Source organism: Helicoverpa armigera, chromosome 12, assembly GCF_030705265.1.
Source record: "Helicoverpa armigera isolate CAAS_96S chromosome 12, ASM3070526v1, whole genome shotgun sequence".
Classification (NCBI taxonomy): domain Eukaryota; kingdom Metazoa; phylum Arthropoda; class Insecta; order Lepidoptera; family Noctuidae; genus Helicoverpa; species Helicoverpa armigera.
This window is the reverse complement of record NC_087131.1, coordinates 491,239-501,443: the sequence shown is the minus strand read 5'-3', so window position 1 is coordinate 501,443 and position 10,205 is coordinate 491,239. Positions and strand designations below refer to the sequence as shown.

Sequence of the window (10,205 nt, the reverse complement as noted above, 5' to 3'; positions counted from 1 at the left end):
CGAAGTTGCGGGCAAAAGCTAGTAGTTTATAACCAAGCTACCTCAAAATAAAATTAGGTACATATTGTTATTTTTTCAATTAACTAGTCCTTCAAAAATCATATTCGACTTTTGATATTAAATTAAAATCTCAACCAAATTTAAAAAATGGAGCCTATATTTTGTTGCAAACAATAAGGTAATTTTGTATTTTCTCTCGTAATTGCAACATTACAATATTTTTATTAAAATACATGTAATTTGAAACTAAATACATTGATGATGTTCAGGCTAGACATGAGACAGCCATTATCTTAGTAAACGGCTATCGATTAATCCACTTTATTGTTTAACTAACGATGTCTTCAGACCTTTAGTACTATAATCAGCAGTTAGTCTTAATTTCAAGCTTCTACATTGTTAATAAAGTCTCAGGTTAATTTTATAACAATGGCTTAATATTAATCGATTGAAATTCTATCGTTTGGAAAACATACTTTTTCGTAATTTGGTACCTTTTAAAAAACCTTCTAAAAGATCACGATTTAAGTATGTATAACAGTACATTTTATAGGAACATCTAAACAATTTTGTAACAACAAGGTTATCTTAATTTAAAACCATCTAAATGGGTTCATCTATACAAACCTACAAATGCACGCATATTTGTGATGAGTTACTCTCAACAAACAAGCTGAAAGTGTAAAGCTAGCTGATACCAATACATTAGTTGTTTGATTAATACGCGAAAGTTTCTCCATTGCACATGACTGCGCACTTATTAGGCCGTGATCACCGATACATATCACAACTTCTACAACTTTAATTAAGTTTCTTCGGCGAACAATATTATATTCTAAGGTCTGATACACAATTACACATAGTTTTGGTTCAGAGATTGATAAGTTCCCACAATTAACAAGACTAGCTCATTCTCTCTAATAAATTAAATGAGTTTCGCCTAACTGTTAAATATAAAACTTTGATTTGCGGTTATTCTGTGGGTTCATTTCAAATATTATTTTGATAATTGTGACAGTATTTGTATTTGCTTTATAAGCACTTGTTCATTTATATGGTAACACCTTTCTTTGTCCTTGTTCTACTTTGTTTCCCGTAATTATGTCTCATTTCTAACTATCAGAGTATCATTTAATTTAGGGGTACTACTACATATTCAGCGGTAGTCGGGTAAGCACCTTGTCAAACTAATTTATCACCTTGCAATACAATCCGTGTGAAAACGAAGGATTGGCTGTAAGAATAGTTTCCGAAATCAAGATGCCTTGCCTTGGGAGATTAGGTATGGGTCAATGAGTAATTTTCTATTAGTATACTTTATAAGCACATTTATTTAATCAAGATAAAATTAATAGGCACATGGGACTAGACAAGAATAAAAATAACACTTTAAGCCTAAACTTGAATAACTAATAAAATAATTATTTACTAAAAGTTACACATAAAAAATATTATTCTAGTCAATACGATAATTTGGAGTTTTTTCACAAACCGATGGCAAACACTCTTCAGTTAATTCATGACCTTCATTTTTCTCCATGGAGTTTGTTCTCTGTTGTTTTAGATCCTTTCTTAATGCACAGCAGAGCCTGAAGTATAAAACAGTTAATTTTACTTTATGAAATTAGGGTTGTTCACACATAGAACCACGCGCAGCGCTGCGGTAATCGGTAAATCGGATCTTATGTTATATTGACCTTTATGAAATCAAGCCTTTTACTGGAAAACCGCCCGAACGCGCGGTCGAGCGGTATGATTTTTTTACCACAACCGCCCTCCGCGGCTCCGAGCGGTGTCGTGAAAGACTCGAATAGAGTACTTTTACATAAACTTAGTCTAACAGCCCTTCGCTTTAAACTTTTTATTCCAATGTATTAAAAAGGGTTAGATTAAATGGATTGTGGTGTACATTTTACCTGAGTGTGAAGAAGTATATGATTTCCACCAGGCTCAAGAATGAGAAGCCCAGGAACAAGCCCAGTAGACCACCACAGTTGGCGAGGAAGTCAGTAACGCCGAACAACTCCGAGCGACGCATCGATATGAACTGCGGGCTCTTGTAGAATACCTTCAGCTCTGAATAATGGACCCTGAAACATTTCACAGTTTTTTTTAATAATAATAATGTCGGGACACCTTTTCCCACAAGGTCGGTTAGCGCCATGGTAAGTTATTAATAAACTTGTGTTATGGGTACTAACACAACTGATAACTACATATAGCTACTTATATGTAACGCCCAGACCACGACCAACAAACATGCTCATCACACAAATATCGACCGAAACGGGTATCGAACCTGGGACTTCGGTCGAGGAAGTTTTATAGTTATACCAGTTATGCATGAAATATCCCGTTTTCCTGCGGTTTCACCCGCGTTTCGTAGAAACTACTGCCCATACTCGGATAAAATATATAGCTACCCAACAGTAAAGAATTTAAAAAAATCGGTTCAGTAATTTCGAAGCCAAAAAAATAATCAAATTTTACAATGGGCTTACCCCGATAGATTTTGAGGTAATGTTTCATAAAAGTTATTGCCTTGAAGTGAAGGATTCCAGGTATCTTGGTAACGACCAGTTCTTATGAGTTGTGAGTCGTATGTTATTGAATTGCACGATTCGAGGCATTTGCATCTATCCGGCGCGTCGACATTGGCTTCGCGTTGTGCCATTTTTTCTGAAACAACGTTCTTTTATGTCGTGCCAAGTCGTACCAAGGGGTATTGGGTTGCTCGGGTAACTGCGTTGAGGAGGTCAGATAGGCAGTCGCTCCTTGCAAAACACTGATACACAACTGCGTCCAGTCAGACTGGCAGCTGACCCCAAAATAGTTGGGAAAAGGTTCGGGAGATGATGTTCTTTAACATGCACTGAGAACTTGTACAAGAAACATATTTTATACAAAAACTGTTACTAGTACCTTCCGCTGATTCTGTACACAGTTTGTATGCTACTCCACAAATCTGGTCACTGTCGTTATCTAAAACAGAAGGTAATTTATTTGAAAAAAGTTTTGCGTTGCGCATTGTGGTTTCATTGGTTTTGTCTAGAAAGGTAACTGCACACTTATTAACTCGAAAGAGGATTACTATATTCCAATCTTTTTTATATTGTAGGTATATATCTAGATTTAAAAAAAAAAAGTTACTTACGAGGCAGATAAAATGGAACACATTTGCAACACTCTAAAGTAATGTTTGCCAAACATTCCGCTCTACAATTCTTAGCTGTGTATATTTTAAAGTACTTTAACTGACGTTCCCCAGGAAAATAGCATTGTCGTCTGCAATTAAAAAAATTGCCTGTTATAGAAGATGGAAACTCGTTGCACAGGAAACACTGAATAGTTTTCGTCAAACTCTATGGCGGCTCGGAAAATCGCTGCACACTTTACAATAATAAGTAGTTTATTTTCCTCAGTTTCTTGTCATGGATACATCCAAGTTTAAGGATCCAAGTGGTCTGGTGTGCGTAATAGAGTTTTAAAACTAATAAATAAATACAATGATCATAAATACAATTCTGGACGGTAACTCCTCAATGCCTCCGAAGTGTTCATTATACTGAAGCTGAGCGCCAGCACAGCTTGCTCGTTGACGTTAATGGTCTGCGTGTATAGCGAGGTCTGCGGCCACTCCGCCGGGTGCTGCACGTGCACCTGAAACAAACAAATACATTGTTTACTTCACGATGGTAATATTTCATGTGTCACTACTAGGCCTCCTATGTTGTTCCTAATTATTGCAGAAAAAGCACAACAATTATATACATTTATTAGACCTGATGAATTTTGACGGCAGCACCAAACTGAAATATAATTTCAAACCCACTAAAATATAACTAAATTTTAATCGGTCTAGTTCTGGGGGACTTTAGTGACTAACATGAGGAAGAATTGATAATAGCTCCATACACACACAACAATTTTATTTGTTATATTATGTGTACCTCTTTATCCCCACATACCTGGAACCCTGGAGATGGGCCGTGGCATAGACCATCGTGGTCGTCCAATCTTTGCTTAAACTTTATGCTCACTGTTGCTCTAGTATCAGATGCCTGCAAAGTAATGAAAACCAGTTGACAGCGAGCTTTCGAAACATTAAAACGTTGAAAAATTTAATTTATTAAAAAGAATACGTAAAGCTTATGGTAAATAAATAGTACCAATCCTCGAATAGGGTAAACTTCTTTAGAATCGAATCCACTCAGATATCCGCGTTCAATCGACCAATTCTGCGAGGGTCTTGTTGAACTCAAATATGTGAAATCTTGCTGTAATCTAGAACAAACGAAATCTTTAAAATGTATTTGAAAAAGTTGTTGTAGTCTAGTGGTTAAAGCCCAGTAGCCTAGTCTCAAGTACGAAAGTGCGGGTTGATTTCAATTACGTATAACTTGGACACCAATGCCTGAGTAAAGGTGAAGGACTTGAAGAAACGAGTCTATAGTCGCTATTCCACCTTGAGAAAGGGTGATGATTAATGCTTGTTCCTTCTCCATATGACAAGCAGCCTGTAATGGGACTATAGACTATAAATATGTCTGTTGATGATTTCAAACCTAAAACAATCTTGTTGATTGAAAATTATTTTTCTTACTTTTCCACGTGTAGTATCTCCTCGGCTGCTAACACATTCATTGTAAAACAGACTCCTGAAGCTGTCAGCACTTTCGAAAACAGTTCTCTACAGTCCGCATAATCGTCGTTTATATTGCATAATTTAAAGACGTCCCTGTAGTCTAAGGCTACCTGAAATAATTATCCCACCCAAAACAAAAATGTGAAAGACTGCCAAGTTCGATAATATGGGAATGCTTCGCCTATAAAAGAAGTGAGATCTGAATAAGTACCAAGTTCCATACACATACCTCAGTTAAAAATAGTTACTTTTTAATGATGTTACTTGGCAAGTTTTCATACACCTTGTTATAAACCTACTAAACGCAATGAATCAAGTATTTAATTTTCTACTAAAACTTGCCAAGTAATCATCATTAAAAAGTAACTATTTTTAACTGAGGTATGTGTATGGAACTTGGTACTTATTCAGATCTCACTTCTTTTATAGGCGAAGCATTCCCATATTATCGAACTTGGCAGTCTTTCACATTTTTGTTTTGGGTGGGATTTCATTTATTTTTGTAAGGTTGTTTATTTTATTTTTTTCTTATGATTAAGTCAGTTAAGTAAATGTCTCATTTATACTATCTTTCAGATTTTTGAATATGCACTATGCTTCTTACAAAGAAATGAACTAGATTAACTAAATGGACTAGATTTACCAACTGACTGACATGACATGTTATCAAATATTATGTTCGTGGATCAAAGTTACACATTCGTTATTTTCGAAAGTGACTCACACTTGGCCGTTTTCAGATTTTTACTTTGACTAAATACAAACCTTTGTAACGAATTTCAGATCGGTACGATCATTCGAAGATATATTATATAAATATAGATAAATTTAGTTCGTTTTAGTTCCTTAGGGGTATAAATTTACACTGGGTATTTTACACCTTCATTATTTTGAAACCGACTCACACTTGGCCATTTTCAGATTTTTCCCTTTACCTTGACATAAAGACCTACCTCCATGCCAAATTTCAAGTCAATACGACCATTGGAAGTGGTCTAGGTTTTTGATGAGTGAGTCAGTGAATCAGTCAGTGAGTGTATAGTAAAAATAGCGATTTTCTGACGTCAATATCTCAAGACCTACAATAGGTATATTAATGAAATTTTGTATTTTAGATAAGTGAGGGGGTCTCAACAGATACTAGAAATTTGATATGCGTAAATAAAATAGATTTTGAGTTACAGGGGGGTCGAATTTGGCCCGAAATGGTTCGTGTAATATAACCCACGGCCGGTGTGTCGCCTTTTTTGCTCAAACTTGGCGGACACACTGCCGTGTGTCTAGATAGTATCTTCAATTCAGAATTACACCTAATTTACCTGCAGTTTGGCCATTGTAGCTAATTTGCACCTAGATAAAAAGTAGCTTACATCCTTCCTTGATAAACAGTAGATCTAACATCAAGCACTTTTAAATTAAGGCAGCTTGTTCTTGAGATTAGCGTGTTCAATCAAACTTTGGCTTCGACTTTATATATTAGTAACCTGAGGCGATATTTACCTCATTTATTTGTTTCATTGTAGTAGAGTTTTGTCTCCTAGAAGTCCTGGGTCCAGCACGCATATTTTTGGGACAAAGTAGAGTAATTCCCGACCACTTATACCTTTCTTCCAGGGGTCTGAAAGGTAATAAGATAAAATAAAATAAGATTATCTCATGCATTTCTCTTCCTTCATGCAACTTCGGATATGATGTGAATATTCGCCAAAAAATAATAGCAATATTTTTGTGTCACGGACCCCTACTGCGTAGTTTAAGTGCCCCCAAATTGTCTATACATTAAATATACAGGAATGAATTTGCAGTAAACAAAAGCAGTGCGAAAATGGTGGTTCAGAATCAATAACAAAACATATAGCTGCGGGTTTGGCGTTGCCGCCGCGCGGCCCCCGTTCCTACTATAACGACTATGATAATCGGTTACAAAATATACATCTTTCGCTATCCTTTTTGTACTAAAACACAACAAAATAAAAATATATCTGTAAAACTTATTTATCCATAAGTTGACAAAGTTTGCGCACTGAATAAATTCTATCCTGTATGTAGACGCCTCGTTAAACCTTTCTTATTTGGAATATTAAAATAGTTTTGACTTGAAATTACTTTACTCACGTTTTAGAATACCGGCCACTTTCATAATCGTCCACTACACTGCTGTAGTTATAAACCGACAACTTACATTTTGCTTGAGGACAAATTGTAATTGACGGCAAAGGCACCTGAAAATATTATTATGTATTATCAAGAAATATCTAATGATTGATGTTATTTAGTTTTAATCTTTCTTCGGTCGTGTCGGATTTTCGTCCCACTGGGTTATGATAGTAAAGGAATAGTGAGTGCACCTACGTCTGTGCACTGTAATTTGTCCTGCGCAACTGGCTGATCTCCTTTTATGAGATCTGCCGCCGTGGCTAAAATCAGCCTGAAAGTCTTTATTATGATATTAGGTATAGACTTTAAAATCAACTGCTTATTTATCTAGAATTTTAGGTTAACATGCAAACTGAGTTATAACGAGCATTATCGTTATCAATCAATTGCGGGTCGTGATTTTTGACGATAACCTTCACGGTTAAAATAATGATTGAACTGTCAAACAGGCGCCAAAACAGCAAATTGCGAGCACTAATATTATTTTGGTTCTAAGTAATAAATATTTTATTGAATTATTAATGTACACACTATACATATATACAAACTTAAGCTACTTATCTTTTGGTTCTAAACGTTCGTTTTCTCAGGTTTTATTTTAAGCCTGGTCTTTTTAGGATCTTAGGGGCAAAGCCAAAGTGAGATCCTAATTTTTATACTATTGGGATTGGGAAGTTTTTTTAATAATTTTTAACTGCTCAGCTTGATACTCCAGATAAACAATAGTACTCCAGTAGTCTATGTAGGTATTTGTACCTAAGAGAAAAATGAGAAGTACTGTTTAATTAACCAACCTGTATAACAGGAACAAGTTGCTCGCTCACAGTTACTATGACGGGACTGGTCTGCCACTTCGTCCATACATCTTCAATCAAATACCCACACATCATGAGACTCGCAATAATAGTGAGAAGCCAAAATGTTCTGAAATCAAACCAAATAGAAGTGTACAGTAAACTGCACATTAGTGGTAACTTTCATGCTCCTTAACTAAATAGTAATAAGTACGATTTTCCTATAAAACTATTACCACTGACCTGAAGTTGACTGTACACGTTTATAACTTTTTTGACACGCTTATCAGCTTCACTTGTAACTATCTATGTAAGAAAATCTCATGCCCATTTTCACCAACAAATACTTAAATTAAGGGATCCCCTAAGAGCATTTACGGAACACTTAATAAGAATTTCGTTTTCACCAAAGTTTAGGTATCCCTTATCCATAGTCATTTATGTCAAAATTGGGAGAGCCCTTATTCTAAGTGGCACTTAGAATAAGAGATTGTTGGTGAAAATGGGCATCAGAGTCTTAATTTGACCCCCGGTCTTCATACATGACTAGCGTGTTTTTTAGTTTTTTACACTAATGTATTATTTGTTTTTATGACACTCAAGGTCGGTTTCCGCAATGTGCTTAATAAATATAAGGAATTTATTAAATAACTCCGACCGACCATAACTAACAACCATTAGAATTATGTTTCACTAGCTAGAACTAATTTGCACTGGGACAAAAAGCTGCTTATATAGTGCGATATGATGTTATGATTATAGCAGGAAAAACATCGCATTGATAATAAAACCAGCATCTATAAATACAATTATTACATTGAATAAAAATATTTAAAAAAATAACACATTATTTGTTTGTGTGGTTCAAAACTACTGAACCGATTTGGACAATCTTTTCGCTGTTTAAAATCTACACTATCTCAGAATTACATAGACTATATTTAGATACTTCAGGGACGGGAGGAAGTTCCCCCCGGACGCGGTAAAACCTCGGAAAACATCTGGCCCCTATGTTATAAAATTCAACAATAACCGTTTTACCACAAAAAATTTTAAACGCCAGTTTAACACTTGTCTAAATAAAAAATTACAGATTATGACGTTGTCCATGTTGCAGCCAAACTTTTTTTAGACGAGTGTTTGACACATGTTTAACTTTTTGTAGTAAGACCATTAGTGCTTACCTCTCAGTCATAGTGAGTCCTTCCTTAGTCAAGAACGGCAGGCCCTGAAGCGATGTGCTTTGAGTGTACTCAACGCACACATTACCGAATTGACGCCTTTGTCTTTTCCTTCTGAGCTTACGTTCTTCATCTTTACTTGGACTAGTTTGGTTAACTGTGCCTTTATCGGTACTGAAAGAAACAAAAAAAATTTGGGCCCAAGTTCACCGACCACAGTTACCGTAAGTTTTCTTAAAATAACTATTTATTATGAATTTTTAAGTTCAACATACAAAATAATCAGTTATTTAAAAAAAGCTATGTCGGCAAACTTGGGATTTAGTATCATAAAACTATTTCTCATCTTCCTAACTTAAAATAAATGCAAAGTACTAAAAGCAGTTGGTACGAAAGTGCCGCCAAAACAAAAACATTTATATTATCACTAATCAGTCTAAACAATTAATTTAAATGTTCCTGGCTTAAAATATATTATAACGACAGATTATAAAAAAGGCACGTTAAAAAAGCTAAAAAAAATAAAATAAAAATAAAACTCACTCCATTTGTTATCAAGTTTTGGCACGTGTATTTAACTCCGCTATGTATTCGATACTATTGTTTTGCGTGGAGTCACGGACCAGAGGTAATAAAGTATACAAGTACTAATTGAGTGGCCACGAAACCAGCGACCGCTTCATCTACATAACTAGTTAGACTAGAATTTTTGAGGATAAATTTCTAGATATTCTATGATGAACTTTTTGTGCATATGGTCGTAAAACTATTAATACCCAACTCTGAATTTTTTGGTAATCATTTATCAGAATTTTGATTCTCTCAAAACTGTTTGTTGTCTTGTGGTTATTGGAAATTCTCAAATTTTGCAAAGTAAACGGACTTTGAACAGAGCTTAAGCTTTAAACAATCAAATAGATTATTATTTATATTTAGCTTATAAACCCTGCGGCTTCAGGTGGAGATTTTAAGGTAAATTTTGTGGAATTTTCAGTTATTCCAGTCAAAAACAATAAGTTAAAACGTTTCAATTTTTCAAAAATTTAGATTTCATTAATTGCTCAAACATTTTGTCAACAATGAACTATGGGATAAAATTGTTGACTCCTCTTTTTTCAAAAAAGTCTGGCCTATTACATTTAAAACGGTACATACAATAAAATATTCTATTGAAGTATGTTTAATACTCATAAAACACAATTACATTAAAAACTATTTTCGCTCACATAAAATTATACAAAAACTTTTAACATAATATCGATATAAGATATTTTAACTTAACAAAGTATTATAAGTAATTGATCGTCTCATGTCGTGACTAATGCAACAATGACGTTTTTATCTCAAGTTAATGGATCGAACCTTATTTCTTTTGCTTTTCTTAGAACAGAATCAGTCTCTAAGTGAAGAGTTCTTAGTTCTTGCGAA

At 34.7% G+C, this 10,205-nt stretch overlaps 1 protein-coding gene across 4 annotated transcripts; it reads right to left on the bottom strand.

Moving 5' to 3' along the window:
- Positions 1 to 1,313: 1,313 nt before the first annotated feature.
- Positions 1,314 to 9,459, bottom strand: LOC110382513 (pickpocket protein 28). 4 transcript variants are annotated; one of them, XM_064037311.1, is made up of 14 exons: positions 9,321 to 9,459; positions 8,781 to 8,951; positions 7,597 to 7,726; positions 6,761 to 6,867; positions 6,146 to 6,263; positions 4,604 to 4,755; positions 4,170 to 4,284; positions 3,951 to 4,061; positions 3,521 to 3,660; positions 3,155 to 3,285; positions 2,923 to 2,982; positions 2,502 to 2,679; positions 1,917 to 2,090; positions 1,314 to 1,589 (listed from the first exon to the last, which is right to left on the bottom strand). In XM_064037311.1, the coding sequence occupies exons 1-14, from the start codon at positions 9,323 to 9,325 to the stop codon at positions 1,457 to 1,459; spliced, it is 1,725 nt and encodes a 574-aa protein (XP_063893381.1). In that variant the 5' UTR covers positions 9,326 to 9,459; the 3' UTR covers positions 1,314 to 1,456. The 4 variants fall into 4 exon arrangements, with proteins under 4 accessions (XP_063893381.1, XP_021198802.3, XP_063893383.1 ...); XM_021343127.3 differs by having other exon boundaries at positions 3,969 to 4,061; XM_064037313.1 differs by lacking the exons at positions 8,781 to 8,951; positions 9,321 to 9,459 and adding exons at positions 7,840 to 7,902; positions 8,259 to 8,294.
- Positions 9,460 to 10,205: the final 746 nt, after the last annotated feature.